Source organism: Talpa europaea (genome assembly GCF_964194135.1).
Source record: "Talpa europaea genome assembly, chromosome: 9".
NCBI lineage: Eukaryota > Metazoa > Chordata > Mammalia > Eulipotyphla > Talpidae > Talpa > Talpa europaea.
The window spans coordinates 41,663,304-41,684,787 of NC_140076.1; the positions used below are offsets into that span (position 1 = coordinate 41,663,304).

At 42.5% G+C, this 21,484-nt stretch overlaps 1 protein-coding gene across 1 annotated transcript; it reads left to right on the forward strand.

The window, feature by feature from the left end:
• Positions 1 to 6,078: 6,078 nt before the first annotated feature.
• On the forward strand, positions 6,079 to 14,816 carry LOC311177987 (UPF0690 protein C1orf52; the record flags this gene model as incomplete). The annotated part of the gene is made up of 3 exons (XM_084244296.1): positions 6,079 to 6,408; positions 7,041 to 7,239; positions 14,743 to 14,816. The coding sequence occupies exons 1-3, from the start codon at positions 6,133 to 6,135 to the stop codon at positions 14,814 to 14,816; spliced, it is 549 nt and encodes a 182-aa protein (XP_084100422.1). The 5' UTR covers positions 6,079 to 6,132.
• Between the last annotated feature and the right edge of the window lie 6,668 nt (positions 14,817 to 21,484).

The following is a 21,484-nucleotide window of genomic DNA, read 5'->3' on the forward strand; positions in this document are numbered from 1 at the left end:
AAAGTATCATAACCTGAACTAAAATAATAGGAAACATCAGTCAACCTCAAAAATGAGGCATCTTCAAGAGTAAATAATTGGCCAACAATCTAAAATGTGAACGTCACAAAAGTTAAATACTAAGAAACCATTCTAAGTTGAAAGAGACGAGACGTGAACACAGAATAGAATACATGAATCTGAACTTACTTATTTTTGCATAGAGCTGGGGTGTAGGCCAGAGGGGTGAGAGGATTCACCAGAGACAGAGTGGGGAGCAGAACAGGTGGGTTGATTGAAATACACTGCTGATGGGAGCAGCGGGCGAGACAGGAGAGGTCTGCTGCGCCATATGTGGGTGTTCTCCCTGGCAGGAGATGGAACTCAGGCCTTAATGGTAATAGCACTGAGATGCTGAGACTAACCTCTAGGCACCAGGGAGGCCCTGAATCTGAACTGATTTAAAGATCATTCAGTGTTAAGAAAACTGAAAGAAAGAAAGAAAACACCTCAATTGCCTGAGCAAATGATAAGGGTAGTGAAGATAGAATTAGTATAAAGTATTTGGATTTGAATTTTTTTTTTAAGTTTGAAATAACAAGCTGACTTTTATACTGAGCACCTGGATTAATAATGGTGTAACTTAGGGCCTCCTGGTGGAACAGGGGGTTAAAGACACAGTACCATCAAGCTATCGCCAGCCACTGCAGCATGAATTCAATCCCTGGGCGTCAGGGAGCAACCCATATGGCACAGCAGACCTCTCCTGTCTCACCCGCTGCTCCCCTCAACAGTGTATTTCAGTAGATTTGCCTGTTCTGCTCCCCACTCTCTGGTGGGGTGAATCCTCTTACTCCCCTGCCTGTCCTCCCACCCCCGCACCTCTGGTCTACACCCTAACTCTTGTATGCATAAATAAATCTAAAAAAAAAAAAATGGTGTAACTTAGAGATGGCAAAGACTGTGGGAAATGTGGTGTACTAAGAGTAGAGAATGAAGAGTTCAATTCTGGGTGTATTTGACATTTATTTATTGCTGTTATATACCACCTCAAAGCTTAGTGACTCATGATTCTGCAAACTGGATTGGACTTGTTAGCTTCATGGTTCTTCTGATGGTTTATCCTGGGGTCATCCCTAGACTCTTCTAAAGGTTCAACTGGGGCTGCATGACTCTACTTACATGCCTGCTGCCTTCCTAGGCATGAATGCAGTCGCTGGGAGTTGGTTGGGGCTCCTTATCTCTTCATGCTATCTCCAGCAGGGGATGCTATCTCTGGCAGGGTATCTCCAACATGGTTGCTCAGGACTCCCAAGAGAACAAAAGTGGAAGCATTCTATTCATCAAATCAGTCACAAGGCCAACCCAGAGTCAAAGGAAGAGGAAAAAGACTCTACCTCTTGACTGAAGGAAGGGAAGGAATGCTCAGGAACCGCAGGAAAGCTGGCAGCCATCTTGGTATCTACCAAGTGTAACACAATGTGTTACATTTGAGTGTCTTCTTATACATTGAAATTGGATAAAGGAGTTCAGCGTTCAGGGAAGACTTCTAAACAGGTTATATAAATGTGGGTGTTAATTAGCATAAAATGGTATTTTTATATATATATTTTATAGAGGTGTGCTTTATTTATTTATTTGTTTGTTTGTTTATACAAGCACTGGGTACAGTCAGAAGCGCGGGAGGGTGAGAGAATTCATCAGAGCCACAGAGAGGAGCAGAGCAGGCAGAAGGACCAAAGTACACTGCTGAGGGGAGCAGCGGGCGGCAGGAGAGGTCTGCGCGCCATGCAGGACCCTCCTCCGGCAGGGAGCAGCCGGGGGATCGAACCGGCGCCGCAGAAGGCGCGGGCAGCTTTGCAACCCAGCGCTCAACCGCTGCGCCACCGGGGAGGCCCCCTAAAATGGTATTTAAAGCCACAGGACTTAATGAAATCACTTTAGATGGATGGTTGGTAGAAAAAAAATAGAAAATCTAATACGAAATCTGAGGTGCAATCATATGTGGAGGTGAGACAGAGAAGAAGGCAACAGCGGAAACTGAAAAGAGCCCTGTGAAATAGGAAGAGAACTAAAGTGCATGATCTAGTGAAAGAAAAAAAAAATGTTTCAAGAAGGCGTATCTTGTTAAAAGGTCAAATAAGTGGCTCTTGAACTTGGTCAGATGAAGGATGTTGGTAGCTTTGACTCATGTTACTTAAACTGGATATCCCAACCCCAGAGGCACTGAGTGGCCCAGTTTTTAAAGCCACAGAATAAATATAGTTATCTTAGAGTGTTGGTTTTACTAAATAAGTAATTTTAAATTTTTTTATATGTTAAAAGCTATACTAGAGACTAGTATATCAAACCTGCATACATTTTCAAGATATTAAACTGTATTTAATTAATTTATTTAGAATTATCCTTTATTGTAAGATTTTTATTTTACTTTTTTTTTTTTTAAATTATTTATTTATACAAGCACTGGGTACAGTCAGAAGCACAGGAGGGTAAGAGAATTCACCAGAGCCAGAACAGGGAGCAGAACAGGCAGACAGACCAAGTACACTGCTGAGGGGAGCAGTGGGTGGTAGGAGAGGTCTGCGCGCCAAGTGGGACCCTCACTGGTGGCCAGGGATCAAACCGACGCTGCAGAGGCTGCGGGCAGCTTCACAGCCCAGCGCTCAACCGCTGCGCCACCAGGGAGGCCCTATTTTACTTATTTTTGCATAGAAGAACTGGAGTGTAGGTCAGAGGAGCAGCACTTGAGAGGATTCACCAGAGACAGAGTGGGGAGCAGAACAGGCGGATCCACTGAAATACACTACTAAGGGGAGCAGCGAGCGAGACAGGAGAGGTCTGCTGGGCCATGCGGGTCTACTCGCTGGCCAGGGATCCAACTTGGGCCATCTCGGTGCTGAGACTTGACACCTAGGCCACCAGGGAGGCCCTTAAACTGTATTTTATTTAGTGTTTTTTTAAAAGATTTATTTATGCATGCATGCAACAGCTGGAGTACAGGTCAGAGTTGTGGGGGGGTGAGAGGATTCACCAAAGACAGAGTGGGGAACAGAACAGGCAGATTGAGTGAAATACACTGCTGAGGGGAGCAGCAGGCGAGACAGGAGAGGTCTGCTGTGCCATGTGGGTTACTCCCTGGCCGGCTGGGGATCGAGCTCGTGCTGCAGAGGCTGCGAATTGCTTCATAGCGTGGTGCTTAACCCCTTTTGCCACCAGGGAGGCCCTTAAACTGTATTTTAAAGAATATGTGCTTGCAGGACTTTGGGCCACATTATACCAGCTTGACCTCTGGAAGGGCTGGAGACTGAGGTGAGCCATGAGAGCAATCAACTATGTCTATGTGACTGAGCCCCAGTAAAAACTCTGGACACCTGGACTTGGGTGAGCCTTCCCAATCAGCTATACTCCATTTGGCATATTATCCCATGTAGTTGCCACAGAAAGTCAGTACTGTCTATAACTCTAAACTGAGAGGACAACCAAGAGCTCTGCACGTGGAAGCCTCCTGGGCCGCTTAGTCTTGGCTGATTTTAAATCTCTGTTCTTGTGCTATAATAAGCCATAACCACCAGTTAAACATCTTTCAGTGAATTCTGTGAGTCCTTCCAACATCAAAGCCACCAACATCCTCCATGTGACCAAGTACAAATTATCAAACCTGAGAGTGGTTTGGGGAATCCCCAAACCTACAATTGGTGTCAAAAATGAGGATGGTTTTGGTGACTCCCAAACTTTGCATATGGGGACCATCCTTTTCTAATGCCAAATAGGCACTTGATGGAAAATTTTGAGAACACTATCTAGACTTACACCCTTAGAAATCACAATCCAAAAATATTTATTGATGACCTGCTCTGTGACAGGCATTGAGCTGAGTACTAGGGATTATAAAAATAAACAATGCCTAGTCTAGTACCTCCCCTCAAGGAACTCATAGACTTTGTGCTACCAGGCTGAGAAAGAAGACTGAACAAGACAGACATATATATCGCTGCTCCCCCCACTCCCATCTCCAACAGGAAGACATACATATCTCTGCAGCATGAGTTTGATCCCCGGCTGGCCAGGGTGCAAACCACATGGTGAGGTTGACAGGAGAGGCAGACCTCTCCTGTCTCGCCTGCTGCTCCCTTCAGCAGTGTATTTCAGTCAGTCTGCCTGTTCTGTTCCCTGCTCTGCCTCTGGTGAATCCTCTCAACCCCACCCACCCCCCATCTCCAGCCTGTACCCAGCTCTTGTAAGTACGCACATCATCTGATTGGGCAGGCATCCCTTAAGTAGGTGGTAACAACTTTTTACTGAACAATTTTGTCACTTTCGTTTGGGTATCATTCTTGCTTAGTTCATCAGGAAGAGTCAAATATTTCTAGTTTCCCTGGTGACTTAGGAAAATGGTTATGTCATTTAATAAGAAAGGGAAACACAAAAACAGAAATGTTATATGGGAGTGGGGGCGCGGGTAGAAAGGTTGAAGTTGCTGGAGACCCAGATTTGGGTGTCACAAGCATAAAGGAGTTAATGTCTGTAGAAAGGGGTGCGCTGACTTGAAACTGTCTAATGGTGTCTACGAAATATTCTAAGTATTGCTGAAAGATGGTGTGACATGATGGGAAACAACGTTTAAGAGTCATACAGACTAGGGCCTCCCCGGTGGCGCAGCGGTTGAGCGCTGGGTTGCGAAGCTGCCCGCGGCCTCCGCGACGCAGGTTCGATCCCAGGCTGCTCCCCGGCCACCGGAGGAGGGCCCCACATGGCGCGCAGACCTCTCCTGCCGCCCGCTGCTCCCCTCAGCAGTGTACTTCGGTCCTTCTGCCTGCTCTGCTCCCCGCTCTGCCTCTGGTGAATTCTCCCACCCTCCCGCGCTTCTGACTGTACCCAATGCATGTATAAACAAACAAACAAACAAATAAATAAATAAATAAAACATGCCTCTATTTAAAAAAAAAAAAAATCTTTAAAAAAAAAAAAAAGAGTCATACAGACTAAAGACGGGCACAGGAGGAGGCTGAAAGTCTGGAGGACCTGGTAGTGATGAGGTACAATCCAAGAGATGTCATCAAAGAGAGGTTGTTGAGAGTGTGCTGGAATGAGGGCAGGCAGGAGAGGATTTAGTTTGTAACTTGAGACAACTACCAGTAGAGGTTTTCCAGGAGACAGAGGGAAGCGCACTGAAAGTAATTTTTATTTGGAAGAGAAATTGCAGTGGGATCAGAATGAAATCCTAGTCTCTCTGGATGAGGGCTAAAGTGGAGTGGCCGTTAAGAGACAAGATTTTTAGCCCTTTAAAAATTCTTATTGGGGGGCCACCCTGGTGGTGCAAGGGGTTAAGCACCTCACTATGAAGCAATCCTCAATCTCTGCAGCATGAGTTCGATCCCTGGCCAGCCAGGGAGCAACCCACATGGCGAGGCAGACCTCTCCTGGCTCGCCTGCTGCTCCCCTCAGCAGTGTATTTCACTGTCTGCCTGTTCTGTTCCCTGCTCTATCTCTGGTGAATCCTCTCACCACCACCCCCCGCCCTCCACATCTCTGGCCTGTACCCCAGTTCTTGGATGCCTAAATAAATAAATCTTTAAAAAAAATTCTTATTAGGTCCTTCCTGGTGGTGCAAGTGGTTATGCACCTCACTATGAAGCAGTCTGAGGCCTCTGTAGCACGACTTCGATCCCTGGCTGGCCAGGGAGCAACCCACATGGCGCTCTCCTGTCTCTCCCGCTGCTCCCCTTAGCAGTGTATTTCAGTCAGTCTGCCTGTTCTGTTACCCATTCTGTCTCTGGTGAATCCTCTCAACCCTCCACCCCCCATCTCTGGCCTGTACCCCAGCTCTTGTATGCATAAATAAATCTTTAAAAAAAATAAAGATTTAAAAAAAAAATTCTTACTGACTGATGAAAGGTTGGTTGTAACCACTGGCTCAGGACCTCCTCTCTTCTCAGGGTTCCCAAGAAATTAGTACTAAAGAAATCCCTGCTTCGGGGCTGTGCCAGACCTCCAATTTCCTCTCTCCGTAGGGGAGCAGTTGCGCAGCGCCGCCGCCAGGTGGCGCAGGCCTCCAACCCATCTGCGCTATGGGGCGGGGCCAACCGCGGGGCGGGCCCTGGAGCAGCTTCCGGTTTCCGGCAGCAGCCTCGGTCTCTGCGCGCCGCCGTCATGGCCGCCGAGGAGAAGGACCCCCTGAGCTATTTCGCAGCGTACGGAAGCAGCAGCTCAGGCTCCTCGGAAGAGGAGGACAACAGCGAGCCAGAGGAAACGAGCTGCAGGGCCCCGAATCCGGCGAAGTCGGCGGGCGGCTGTGGGAACAAGGCGGAAAAACGGCTGCCGGGACCCGACGAGCTGTTCCGGAGCGTGACGCGCCCGGCCTTTCTCTACAACCCGCTCAACAAGCAGATAGACTGGGACAGGCACGTCGTCAAGGCCCCGGAGGAGGTGAGGTTCGCCACCCCGTTTCCCGAGCTTGGCCCCGGCCTCCATCCCCTTCCTCTGGAACGCCCTGCTGGAGGCCGGCTGCCCGCCCCCCACACGCAGTCACCCCCTGCGGGACGCCGCGTCACCCCTCCCACCTCCAGCCCTGGGGAGCCCGGGCCCCCCCCCAGCCTGGTGGGTGTCAGACCGGACCCGAAGCCCCTGCCCCCCTCGTGAGGAGACCCAAACCTCGGCGCTCGGTGCCCCGACCCCGCGCGGCGAGGACTAACGGTGGTGACTCCCCCGCCCCCCCGCTGCAGCTTCTCCCCGAGACCCCTTCCCTTTGACGCCGAAGTGCCTGCGGTGCTGCCTCCAAGACAGTGTCTGCTGCAGCCTCCTGAAGGGGTCAGCCTTGGCGTAGTATCTCTGAGACTGGATTCTTCTTTGGTAACTAAAAGTTATTAGCTTTATTGTCCAGGGAACCCTTTTGGCTTTTCGCTTAACGGTGTTGTGATTTTTGAGGGCAAGATGTGTCTTTAAACCTAAAAGAAAAAGTCGGCCTGCACAATAAGCGAACGGCAGGGAGGTGCATGTGTCCAGACCGATTATAGGCACCTCGGTTGGTCACAGTGCTTCTTGATGTGTTTGCTTAACAGCCGCCAAAGGAATTCAAAATATGGAAATCAAACTATGTACCACCGCCAGAGACCTACATTACTGAGAAGAAACCTCCACCTCCAGAGCTGGACATGGCAATAAAATGGTCTAACATATATGAGGACAATGGTGATGATGCCCCACAAAATGCTAAGAAAGCTAGGCTTCTGCCGGAAGGGGAGGAGACAGTGGAATCAGGTGAGGCGATGCAGACTTCTGTGGTCGTGCTTTCTCGTCCCTGTGATGGGTTTAAGAGGAGGGAGAGAGATTATTTAGTGAATGGGAATTAAATCTCGTGAGCAAAGTGGTGGTAATGATCTTCGGATTCTTTTTGCTGTGTTTTTTGAAATGGTTGTATATATATGTGACTTTAAAGTGAGTCTCTGATCGCTCAGCTAGTGCCATTTGCTGTGTTGCAGAGAAGATCAGAAATGATTCAGACTTCAAAGTGAAATTGGTATCATCAGCCAATAGTATATGTCATTTATGGTACTTTATTATTAGCAGGCGTTCATTTATGGATTCTTTCTTGTAATTGCAGTTGTGAAGTGATGAAGGCTTCATTTTATATTAAAGCAGTTGTGCTTTAGAACTAAAATGAGTGTGACCAAATGAATTTAATTGAGTAGTGCAGCATAGGTGGCTTGTTCATAATATAATTTCCTCTCTTACTTGGATGATAAGGCACCACAGTAATCACTGCCTCCACACTTACTCCTCCTCCCCCCCCCCCCATTCTTTCACACTGCAGCTAGTGTATACTTTCTGTCACCTGCTTAGAGCCCTTCACCAACAGGATAGATGAGAGCCTTCTATGACAGGCCATACCTGTCTCGTCATTTCACATGGCTCCCTTTCCAGCACTTTAAGTTCTTGAAATTCAGGATGAATAGACCAGGCTATTTTATGTTTTCACGCCTTTCAGCACTTTAGTCTGGAATGTTCTTCCCTCCCTCTGTGGCTGGCAAACTTCATCCTTCAAATTCCAACTTAAAGAAGAAGAAATTACAGATGTACCTCCTCTCTAATTAGTTGCTTCTCTGTACCTGTGCTGATGCTGTTGGTAACACTTAAAACCTTTTTATGTGAGTATTTGTTCACAAGCCTATGAGTTCCCTAAGCAACAGGGGTACAGTCTCATTTATATGTTTCAGTGTGTTAAACATTGTAGTTTTCATTCAGTGAGAAATTATCTAGTTTAACTACCTCTTTTGGACTATCATTTTTATTAAAGGGTATGACATTTTTTGCTAAACAGATTTTGGATCTTCCAAAACTTATTTATAGCCATTCAGAGTTTCATAAGAAAGAGTAAACTTCTAGGGATTCTTAACTTCAGTTTTGCTTTGACCTGGCTCTCCATTTCTTTCACTGATTTCCCAGCATGGATTATAAGTCATTGATGAAGTCATTATCTCCAGCAAATAGTGTCTTTTTTGGAAATAATCAGTGAAGTCAGCGTTTACTGTATAGTATTTTATATGACTAATAAAAATACTTTATCATACATAATCTTTACTCCTTATAACACTTTGTAAAACCAGATAGGGAAAATTTGTTAGACTTAGCAACCTGTTCCAAAGTTATAAATGACTTGCAGTGTTACTTTCCAGACCAAAAAAACACTCCTAAAGAATTTGCCCAAATTCATTCAGCTAGAAAAAGGCAGATTAGGGATTTAATTCCATGCTTTAAAAATGATACCTTATTTAACTGGGATTTAGCCTTCTGATAGTGAAGCTAGAATGCTTGAGAAACATATATCCCATAGTACAAATGGCAAAAAGGGCATGAGAGTTTATATTCAAACTAGGGGTGTCATAAGCTGGTACTCTGCTATCTTTGTTTTTAATGGAAACATTCAGGATTATAGGCCAGGACAAACAAGCAGAAAGAATTATCTTTTGTCCGGTTCTGTTAGAAAAAATTCCCGGTGTATGACAGATGACACTGCTATTTCCGGAGATAATTTCTGTGCATTTAATCATGTGATGGTTCTACATCAGAAAATGAATGTAGGTGATATTAAAAAACAACAGGACCCAACCTAAGGCACAGTCAGTGTAAAGTACATCCTAAGATAAAAAGATAATCCTGAAATCTTCAGTTTTGACTTTAAGGTTGGTTATTGATTATAACATTTTGTAGTATCTTTCTTTTTAGAAGTGTTTTTTGCTCATTCACATCCCTTTACCTGTTCACAGTCACTATAGAATGAATTTCCCCACCTTTTTCACCTCTTTTTTAAATTTCGTATATTTTATATTTTTTAAAGATTTATTTATTTATGCATGGAAGAACTGGGGTGTAGGCCAGAGATGCAGGGGGTGAGAGGATTCACCAGAGACAGAGTGGGGAGCAGAACAGGAAGATCCACTGAAATATACCGCTGAGTGGGAGCAGCAGGCAAGACAGGAGAGGTCTGCCTAGACATTTGTGGGTTAGCTTCCTGGCCTGGGGATTGAACGCAGGCTGTATCATTGATAGTGCTGACCCTTAACCCCTCCGCCACCAGGGAGTCCCATATCGCTTTTTTTTTTTTAAAGATTTATTTATTTATGCATACAAGAGTTGGGGCACCGGCCACAGTTGTGGGAGGTCACAAGGTTCACCAGAGACAGAGTGGGGAACAGAAAAGGCAGACTGACTGAAATACACTGCTGAGGGGAGCAGCAGACGAGTCGGGAGAGGACTGCTGTGCCAGAGGCTTGGGATTGCTTCATAGTGGGGTGATGAACCCCTTGTGCCACCAGGGAGGCCCCCATATCTCTTTTTTCAAATTTATAAAATAGTTTTTATTAGAAATAACATGCTTTTAGATTATCTAATTTTTAGATTACTAAATTACTTAGTTTTTACTTTTCCATTGTTTTACTGGTCCGTTTTGCTAGTTAACGACTTCGACTTCCGGGTACTTTAGAAGAGAAGCCGGGAAAGATTCAAAATTTGCGATTGAGTCTTACAACTTATGAGTGCTTCCTCTCTAGTGGTTGCAAAATGTAGTTCAATAAAGCTTAAGTATTAATTGTAGCTTTGTAAACATGTAAGTAATTGTGAAAACCTAACCAGAGTAACTACGTAAAAATTTATTTTTAATTTAGTTTGTAATAATAGTTGAAATTTACTTACCTCAGGTGGCATGAGTTGCATAATGGAAAAAAAAATGCTTCCTGACTAGTAGATGTGCAGTAAAATGCAAAGTAGGAACTGAAATAGAATGTGAAGTGAACCCTGCAGGGTTTTTCCCCCTGCTCTATTTAATGCAATACTTTGTTCTATCACTAGATGGCATTAGCTCTTCTATATAAATCACTGATAGGAAGTTACTTTTCCCATCTCAGTAGTTTGTGGGTTTGTTATTCAATAAATATTTTTTAATTAAAAAAACTTTAATAAATGGAAGATTAAAAGCAGAAGTGTCTCAGGATCATGCTTTAAATATATGTTAACCGTGAATTTTATAATAGAGTTAACAAAGTAATTTCAATTTTTAAGTTGCCACTACTAAAAATTATCTCAAAAGTCAAGCTTGCCACTACTAAAAATTATCTCAAGAGTCAAGCATGGTGATAATTAAACTCCAGTTAAAAAACAAAAGCCTTGGCTTAGTTGAGCTCTGTGCTAGGTCAGTTGGTTTTTTTGTAGGGCAGTGTTTTTATGTATACCTGATTAAAACTTTAGCTTATAAATTCCTGGGGTGAGTGAGTGATCTGAATTGTATTTTATCTTTACCACATACAAAAATCCATGGTACTCAATGGAATATATAAATGACATTACCTGGGGCCTCCCTGATGGCGCAAGGGCTTAAGTCTCAGCACAATGGAGCTATCCTCAGTCACTGATCTCTGGCCAAGGAGCGAACCCACATGGCACAGCAGACCTCTCCTGTCTTGCCTGCTTCTTCCCTCAGCAGTGTATTTCAGTTAATCTGCCTGTTCTGTTACCTACTCTTTTTCTGGTGAAGCCTCTTACCCCTCACACCTCTGGTCTACACCCCAGCTCTTGTATGCATAAATAAATAAATAAATATTTTAAAATATATATTTACATATATATATATGACATTATCACACTGTGTTTGAAGATGAGTAAAGAAGAATCACCTGCTGTTGATACTCCTTATTGTGAACATCAAAAAAAGAGTTACTGAATATGGTACAGACGGCAAAAGAAAATTAAAGACTTAAGATTTTAGGGCCTCCCTGGTGGCACAAGGGGTTAATTAAGCACAGCACTATGAAGCTGTCCACAGCCTCTGCAGCATGAGTTTGATCCCCAGCCAGGGAGCTACCCACATGGCGCAGCAGACCTCTTCTCACTCTCCCACTGCTCCCCTCAGCAGTCAGTCTGCCTCTTCTGTTCCCCACTCTGTCTCTGGTGAATCCTTTCACCCCCTGCACTTGTGGCCTGTACACAGTTCTTATATGCATAAATAATCTTTTTTTAAAAAAGAAAATTTAAGACTTCAGATTTTAAAAATATTTCCTCCATAAAGAGTCTGTAATGGGCCTCCCTGGTGGCACAAGGGATTAAGCACCACACTATGAAGCAATCCATAGCCTCTGCAGCACGAGTTCAATCCCTGGCCGGCCAGGGAGAAACTCACATGGCGTAGCAGACCTCTCCTGACTCACCCACTGCTCCCCTCAGCAGTGTATTTCAGTCAGTCTGCCTGTTCTGCTCCCCGTTCTGTCTCTGGTGGATCCTCTCTCCCCTCCCCCCCACCCCCGCATCTCTGGCCTGTGCCCCAGCTCTTGTATGCATAAATAAATTTAAAAAAAAAAAAAAAAAGGGAGTCTGTAAGTTAATATCAGTAATTCCCCAATTTTTTTTAATTTAGTATTTTCAGCATCAAAATATTTTTCTAGACCACAATTGGTTTTTTTTTTTCCTTTGAAGATTATTTATGTATACAAGAACTACGGTGCAAGCAAGAGGTATGGAGGGTGGTGAGAAGATTCACCAGAGACAGAGTGGGGATCAGAACAGGCATATTTTACTGAAATACACTGCTGAGGGGAGCAGCAGGTGAGATAGGAGAGATCTGCTAGGCAATGTCGGTCAGCTCTCTGGCTGGGGTTAGAACTCATGTTGCAATGGCTCAGGAAATTCAGTAAAAAAATAAATTTGTATTTTATAAATCATAACATCTGCATGTAATTCTACCTAAATTTTTAAATAGTGTCATATATTTGTGCTTTATTGAGCCATAGTTGGATTTTTTTTTTTTTAAGATTTTATTTATTTTTGCATAGAAGAACTGGGGTATAGGCCAGAGATGTGGTTGTGGAGGGTGAGAGTATTCACCAGAGACAGAGTGGGGAGCAGAACAGGCAGATCTATTGAAATACACTGCTGAGGGGAGCAGTGAGTGAGACAGGAGAGATCTGCTGTGCCATGTGGGTTAGCCCTCTGGCTGGGGATAGAACACAGGCCATCGAGGTGGGCCATTGCCAGTTAACCCCTGGGCCACCAGGGAGGCCCTGGATTTTCTTTATGAATGAAAGGATCTATCTTTTCATGCATGGTGACATTTTTACTAATTAGAAAGAAATCGCCCATGGATATAAACACTGATAATATTTTGGGAAACTAAAAGACAGTTTTGTTTTTTTTTTGTTGTTGTTTGTTTTTTTTTTTAAGTTTTTTTTTTTAATAGAGGCATGTTTTATTTATTTGTTTGTTTGTTTGTTTGTTTGTTTTGTTTATACATGCACTGGGTACAGTCAGAAGTGCGGGAGGGTGAGAGAATTCACCAGAGCCAGAGCAGGGAGCAGAGCAGGCAGAAGGACCGAAATACACTGCTGAGGGGAGCAGCGGGCGGGCGGCAGGAGAGGTCTGCGTGCCATGTGGGACCCTCCTCCGGTGGCCGGGAGCAGCCGGGGATCGAACCGGCGCTGCAGAGGCCGCGGGCAGCTTCGCAACCCAGCGCTCAACCACTGCGCCACCGGGGAGGCCCCTAAAAGACAGTTTTAATGTAAGGTTCTCTGCCTCCAAAAATTTCTCCATAATATAAAGGGGGGGAGGAGAGGGTTTTCAGAATATTAGAATATTCTGACCATTGGGGCCTCCCTGGTGGTTCAGGGGTTAAGTCTAAGCATATCAAGCTATTCCCTGGCCAGGGAGCAAACCCCCACATGGCATAGCAGTCCTCTCCTGCCTCACCCTCTGTTCCCCTCAGTCTTCCTGTTCTGCTCCCCACTGTCTCTGGTGAATCCTCACACCCTCCCCCCCACACACACACCTCTGGCCTATACCCCAGTTCTTATATGCATAAATAAATAAAATAAATCTTTTAAAAAGTGGGGGGAGTATTCTGAGCCTCTTAGCAGTGGGGGAGGTAGAACTGAATACCAAGAAGAAGTTGAAATATCACCCCTTGAGTGTTTTCTTACCTTCAGAATGTAAGGACGGGAGTAAGGAGGGGGAGTGGGAGTTGCGGGGAGAACTCAAGATAGAAAGGAATGACTGATCGCCACTTAGATGTCATGGTTAAATTTATATCTTCTTTTTGTAAAAAGAACAGAATGTGTTCCATTCTTATAAAATATACATTGTATATTTAAATTACACAGCTTAGCTACTATAGAATATTTTCAGAACAAATCTGATTTTCTCATTTTAAGCACCTTAATATAGCATTAAAGGGTCACTTTGTGAATTTTGTATAAAACTACAACTGATACTACTTTTACTTGCACTTGAAAGTCAGGGTTTCCCGCTCTTACTCTGTTTTGTCACTTCCTGCTCTCCCAATCTAGAATGAGATCATTTATCTATTTTAGTTTTCAAAGCAGAGCTTAACATTTTGTCAAGTACGAGAAATTGGTAGACTATATCATTTATTCTTGTTTTCTTTCCTGCTTAAGTAAAAGATTAAACATATTTCTCCTGCAGTTTATAGACGTTTTCTATTCCTAAACTCCTATGTAACTTTTATTGAGAGATAATTAACATTTAACATTATAGTAGTTTTAGGTGTACTACATAATGATTATATGTATATATTGAGAAATGATCACCACAATACATCTAGTTACCATCCATCACCATGCATAGTTACAATATTTTTTTTTAGGGTGAGAATTTTTTCTTTAAGATTTATTTTATTTAGAACTGGGGGTACAGAACTAGAACTGGGGGTACAGGCCAGAGGTGTGGGAGGGGAGAGGGTTCACCAGAGACAGAGTGGGGAACAGAACAGGCAGACTGACTGAAATACACTGCTGAGGGGAAAAGCAGGCGAGACAGGAGAGGTCTTGCTGCCCCATGTGGGTAGCTCCCTGGCCAACCAGGCATCGAACTGGTGCTGCAGAGGCTGCGGATAGCTTCATAGTGCTATGCTTAACACCTCGCACCACCAGGGAGGCCCTAAGGTGAGAATTTTAAGATCTGCTTTCTAAGCAGCTTTCAGAAGTACCACACATTATCGTCAACTATAGTCACCATGCTGCCGTTACATCTTCAGGGTTTATTTATCTTAAAACTGGAGGTTTGTATCTTTTCATCACCCATTTCTCTCCTTTATCTAACTTTCCATATCAGGGTTCTGAGTTAATTTGTGGTTTGTATTGGGAAACTTTGAAACAGTTGGTGAGGTTGATGATTTTGGTACAAAGCCAATGAAATTTTAATACCTAACATGTTTTTTGTTTCTTTTTAAGTTACTGATTAAAATTCTTCCTTTCATATTTAAAGATGATGAAAAAGATGAGCATACTTCTAAAAAACGCAAGGTAGAACCAGGAGAACCAGCAAAGAAGAAAAAGTAGAAAACAAATAACAAGCATTTCTGGACTGCAAAACTTGCTGAAATGGTTTTTGGGGCAGATTAAATCAAAAATTGTAAATTATTGTGATACAACATCTCCATGGAAGTATATGTTAATTAACTCATGTGTATTGCTATAAGAATTGTCCACTGTAGAGTTCATTTTTTATTTAAAACTTATGTATTTAAAACTCAAATGGTGATTTGTGATTGTGAAATTGACAATACTTGGAAGCATTCTTGCTATCACAGAATTGGTGACATGCCTTGAGAGTTTTGTCACGTGTTGACATGCCAATGTTCTATGAACCTTTTATAAAGGAATATATTTTTAAAGTAAATATACTATAATGTACTGTGAACTTGTAGGGTGCTTTTCAACAGTGTTTGTACAGTGTAAATAGATCATGGAAATAAAATTACTTAATTCAGTATCACTATTAATGCATAACATTAACATTGGAATATTTGTCTGTGACAAGTACATTCTTTGACATGTGATGTTTTAAATCGTATCAGTGGGTATTATATTTAAGGAGCGCCTCCCGTGTTCCAGGTGCTTGTGTATACATCTTTCTCATCTTCAGCTACTCGTAATACTAGTAAAGCAGTAGTACTAACTTCATTGTATAATAGAGATTAACTTGTCGAAGGGTTTCAGCTAATAAATGATGAATTTGGAATTTAACTTGGGAAACTTAAATTCTGAAATTATCACCTAAATCACCTTTCCACCAATCAAAATATAATCATTGTTTAGGAAATGCAATTGTCATCACTTCAGGTACTCTTCTGTGTTAGCTAGTAGAAATCTTCTCCCATTATGGCTATTAATTCCCCTGTTAAGTAAGATAAGGTTCTTTAACAAGGTGTCACAAATAAAAATACAGGGCACCCAGTTAAAATGGAATTTTACATAAGTAACTTGTTTATGCAGTATTTGGAACATACTTATACTAAAAATTCATTTATCTGAAATTCATATTTAACTGAAAATCACTTATCTGCTTGTTTCTCTACCCAATTCCTTCTTAATGCCTTTTATACAGTAATACTCAAGAAAATAGGCAGGTGGTAGTCAGAGACAGTAATATTTGACGTGAGTTCTACAGTCCAAAATGGCACCTGTGCAGTTATCCATAGTCTTTTTTTAAGATTTATTTATTTAATACATACAAGAATTGGGGTACAAACCAGAGTTGTGGGGGGGTGAGAGGATTCACCATAGACAGAATGGGGAACAGAACAGGCAGATTGACTGAAATACCCTGCTGAAGGGATCAGTGGGCGAGTCAGGAGAGGTCTGCTGCGCCATATGGGTAGCTCCCTGGCCGGGCATCAAACTCATGCTGCAGTAGCTGTGGATAGCTTCATGGGTTGTATCTTAACCCCTCGCGCCACCAGGGAGGCCCAGTTATTTGTAGTCTTGAGTGATAAAAAGTGGAAGCCTCAAGCTGCATCAGTCTTTGCATGATTCTTAGGCCTTTAAAAGACATGAGTTAATTACAGACACTGCGTATGTGGTGTTTAAGAAAAATTAAAAGACATCAGTCTGTGAAACAGTGGTTCCCAAGTAGATTTCTGGAGAAATCTATATTCTGCATCCATGTATTGGATCAGAAGTTACTGAATTTACATGATTTTAAAATAAGCGTCATAACAAATCTCATACCGAAAAAGCCCAGCAAACCACTGTCTGCAACTCTTTTAACCTTTTTTGAGGACCCCTTGGTTCAACCCAACTGAGATCAGTGAACTAATGGCAGAGAGTAAGAATTCACTGGATAGGTCAGTCCCTACTGGTACTTTGAGCCTTCTTTCTAAAAGGTAACAGAAGAGGGGGAAAGCAAATACTTTTTCTTTGAAGGGGTGTGTGTTTCAATTTTTTTTTTAAAAAGATTTATTTATTTATACAAGCACTGGGTACAGTCAGAAGCGCGGAAGGGTGAGAGAATTCACCAGAGTCAGAGCGAGGAGGAGAACAGTCACACTGACGAAATACACTGCTGAGGGGAGTGGTGGGCATGGCAGGAGAGGTCTGCGCACCTTGTGAGACCCTCCCCGGTGGCCGGGGATTGAACCAGCGCTGCAGAGGCTGCAGGCAGCTTCGCAGCCCAGCGCTCAACCGCTGCACCACCAGGGAGGCCCTGTTTCAATATTTTAAACAGAAGTAGTGGCCATACTATTAAGCTTTGGTGAGAGATGTGCACCTGTGGTAGTCAGGCTGGATTTCACTTGTGAGGGGAAGGGAGGACTTAGGAAGAAGGAGGCTAAATTGTGTTAGAGTAGTTGTGACTCGATCATTTGTAGCTCATTGGGTTTCTTCTCAAAATAAAGCCAAAAATGGGAAGAGAGATGAATTTACTTTATTATTTAACCTTCCACAGAAACACCTCCATTTGGAAAAGGACTTTCACTTCACTCTACATCCATCACCACATTAGATAATGGAATTTTTCCCTCTTTAGAGCAGTCCAGGGAACTTGTTGATGAAGTGTCTGTGTGGGTACTTGGGAAAGAAGCTGTTTGTTCCAGCTAGTGAAAACCCACTGGAGAAATCCTTATAAAAATCTGTGTAGATGGGAAAAAATCTCTATTCAAGTTACTTCCTTTTTTCAGTGAGTCCAGTCACTTGACGTTTCTGATTGTTTCCTCATCTTTAAGATAAGGAAGTTAAGCCACATCAGCTATGAAGGACTTCCTTTTGTACATAGATAAAATCTGAGAAAAGAACTAAGCATTTATGGGCAATATTTTTAAGTGTAAAGTATAAATAGCATTGAGTTTTATGGGAAACATTTTAACTAGAATCAACATTACTGAGAAAATTGACAATTTTTGGCCATTAAAATATTAACACCTGGACATACTTACAAACTTTCTCATCTTACCCCTTCTTGCTGCAATTTTGAGTTCACAAAGTTCTGTCACATACCAAAAAACATAGGTATTTTGGAAAATACCTAATGAGGTAGGTTTTGTGATCTCTAAATTAGAGAATGGAAAAGAGACCCAGCGAGCTTAAGCAATATACCCACTGATGCACTGAGAGTTAAGAGCTCAGATTAGAAGCTGCATCTCATTCCATGCTAAACTTACAGAGCACCTATTGGGTGCAATGCATTGTGATAAGAACAAAGGACCCAGCTTCATTTTCGCAAAATCATACTAGTAGCCATGGGTAAAAGATGTCAAGAGTACAAGTCGAGTCCAAAAGACAGGCTGCAGTAGTGCAGTGGGGTGATGTGTCTGAATAAACTGATAGAACTTAGTTGACTGTAATAGCTGAGAGAGAGGTTTTCTATTATTGCCAACTATGTTTTCATTAAAATATGAATAGAATAATGCAAGTTTGGACATGACCTACATATAAAACACGTTGCCACATAAGTTAAATACAAAGCCCTACCAGAGATATTTGGAAAATGCAATTATTTTTACAAGTATCTGAATGAACTCAGCAATTTTTCTTAAGTCAAAAACTTTGGCTACCTTAAACCTACAACTGGATTTTAAAATGTATCATTGGTAGTATTTTGGATTTTAGAGTTTTGTTTCTATACTGAGCTGCTTTCATGCCTCTATTATCACTTAGTACAGAAGTTCCAGATATCACAAAAAAGGTATTAAAGTCTTCACCAAATGTTTTGGACTTTGCATTCAATTCTGAAGCTTCATCTCCACCCACATTGTTTTTCTAATTTGAAGCACTGTGTTTGCATTTTAATTCAACAGATACCAATAAGCACATGTATGTATGGTCCTCAGAGTAGGGACTTCTTGCCTCATGTGTTCATTGACTAGAACAATGCCTGGTACATAGTAGGCACTCAAAATAACTGCTAAATGTTGATGCGCTGAATTCCTCACCTTGAGCTTAGGAGTGATCCCTCAGAGGCTTGTGTTTTCGATTAAATGGGCCAATAAATCATGATATAAATCAGTTTGAGTTGTTTTCTGTCATTTTCAGTCAAAAACATCCTACTTAATGTGGAATTCTTTTTATTCCTTTAGTTTCTTACGGGAGTCACATACTGTCCTGGTTCTCTATCTCTCCGACTCCTCTGAACTGTCCTGGAATGTCAGGTTATGCTCATTCTCCATATTAGTTCTGGACAATTTCAGCCACATTCATGGCTACCACAATCTGGTGGTTTCCTACACTGTTAGCCTTGCCAAAATGCTCTGATAAAGCTCCAGATTTGTATACATCCCTGCTTTGGTCTCCTAGACCTCTCAGAGCTTCTGTGTCCAAAACCAAATGCATCATGTCAAAAACCACACCACCTGCTATGTGGCCTCACCATCAAGCCAGAAATCTGCCCTCTACCTCACTTCCCATCACATAGGTTTGGTCAGTAAACCCAGAGTGTTCTCTACCTGGTTCTGACTCATCTCTTAATCCAGCTCTAATGAATCATTTACCATTCCCCAGATATGCTATTTGGTTTCCCAATTCTTGCCTTCGCTTGTACCATTTGCTTGTCCTGGCCCTTCTCCTTTTACTTAGGAACCCAATCTTTGTCCTCCAGGAATCAGTTCAAGTATTCCTTCCTTTATGCACCTTGTTTTATTTATCTTTTTTAAAAGATTTATTTATGCATACAAGAACTGGGGTACAGGCCAGTTCTGGGGGGGTGAGAGGATTCATCAGAGACAGAGTGGGGAACAGAACAGGCAGACTGACTGCCAAGGGGAGCAGCAGGCAAGTCAGGAAAGGTCTGCTGTGCCATGTCGGTAGCTCGCTGGCCGCCCGGGATCAAACTCGTGCTGCAGAAGCTGTGGATAGCTCACAGTGCTTAACCCCTTGCGCCACCAGGGAGGCCTCTGTTTTATCTTTGCATCAGTACTTGTACATCACTTTTGCCAAGACTTAGTCTCAAATCAATAGCCAACATTTATTAAGTACTTATGTGCCAGGCATTATTCTAGATGCTTGACATTTATTAACTGATTTAATACGATGAGGGAAGTGCTATTACCAATGCTAATTTTCAGGAGAGAAAACTGAGGTACAGAGAAGATAAGTGATTTGCTCTAGGTGACAGCTGAGAAAGGCAGGCGGCCTGTCTCCAGGCCCAGGGTGTTGCTTCACTACACCAGAGGGGAGGAAGGAGCACCCTAGTTAAACAATTTATTTGTTAACTTGTGTCTGTTTGATTCAAAGAACACCTTACTCCTAGACAGCACTCAGAAATCAATTATTTGGAGAGTGAATGAATTCAAATCCTGTTCACTAACCAGAGAAACAGCATTTGTTAAATATCTCAGAAACATTTTTTAGGTCAATTAGATTAATATAAAAATAAAGTCAATACATAAATGTTTAGGAAGATTAATGCATATTCCAATGCCTCAATGGCTTATTGATCACATAGTTGAGTATTTTTTTAAAAAAAGCCTTTATTGCTGAGAAAATATCCCTCTCTAAAATTATTTTTTTAGGGCCTCCCCAGTGGCACAGCGGTTGAGCGCTGGGTTGCAAAGCTGCCCACAGCCTCTGCAGCGCTGATTCCATCCCTGGGCCACGGGGTGAGGGTCCCGCATGGCACGCAGACCTCTCCTGCCGCCTGCTGCTCCCCTCAGCAGCATACTTCGGTCCTTCTGCCTGCTCTGCTCCCTGCTCTGGCTCTGGTGAATTCTCTCACCCTCCCGCACTTCTGACTGTACCCAGTGCTTGTATAAATAAATAAATAAATCTAAAAAAAAATAATAGACTTAAAAAATATATTTTTTTAGTTTTCCATTTATTTTTTAAAGTCTACATATTTTTAAACAAAGTGCGATAACTTTAAAGCACAGATTTGCCTCAGATTTCACTGGGTTTTCTCAAATCTTTCAAATTACAGTTTAGTTTAGAATCCTAGCACCTGGGCTCAGCGGTTGGTCCACCCTCCAGGACAGCCTTCCCAGAAAGTAGGAATGTCTTCTATGTCATCCCTGCTCCCACAGACCAGCCCATGAAATGACAGGTTTACAGGCTGGATTTGAAAAGTCATTTCCTGCATGTCTGTAATATTTTGGTACCCAGAGCCTGAAACTCCCTTCCTTTTCCCATGTTTACCATTTTCTGAAAAAAGATTTGGTATATATGATTGAAGTAAAAAAGTGTGGCTCTATTCCTAGCATAAGTATCAGTCTGTTTCTAAGTGAGAGCATAAGTCTAACAACCTTTCCTGGCACACCAGGGAATTTGCATGAACGTTTTAAATTTACAATTCTTGAGGAAGACTACAACGAATAGTAATTTCCAACTAGGGGTGACTTGTCTGCCAGCAAAGCTAAAAGCAAGCCAACTCAAATTACTGCTGCAAGACTCACATGCTAGGGGGAGTTCAAGACCCTATTGTTAGTTTTCTGCTAGTCTTCATTTTGAACACACACACACACACAGAGAGAGAGAGAGACTCTACACAAATAGCATCTTCCTATTTTTTTTTTTTTTTTACCATATTCTGCCTTGAGGTCTTCTCTTTCAACCCTCTTCTTAACAACAAAAAGTGCCCTAAACATCTTAGCAATATTTCTTGCAAAACATCTGGAATCCGCATGTCAAATCTGTAAGGCATAAACTGTTCTTTTTTGTTTCTTTTAATTTAGGCTTAATTACTTGAGCTCCAAATCCCCCCTGCCCCTGCCTCCCTACCAAACTAATTAGGACAATTATCT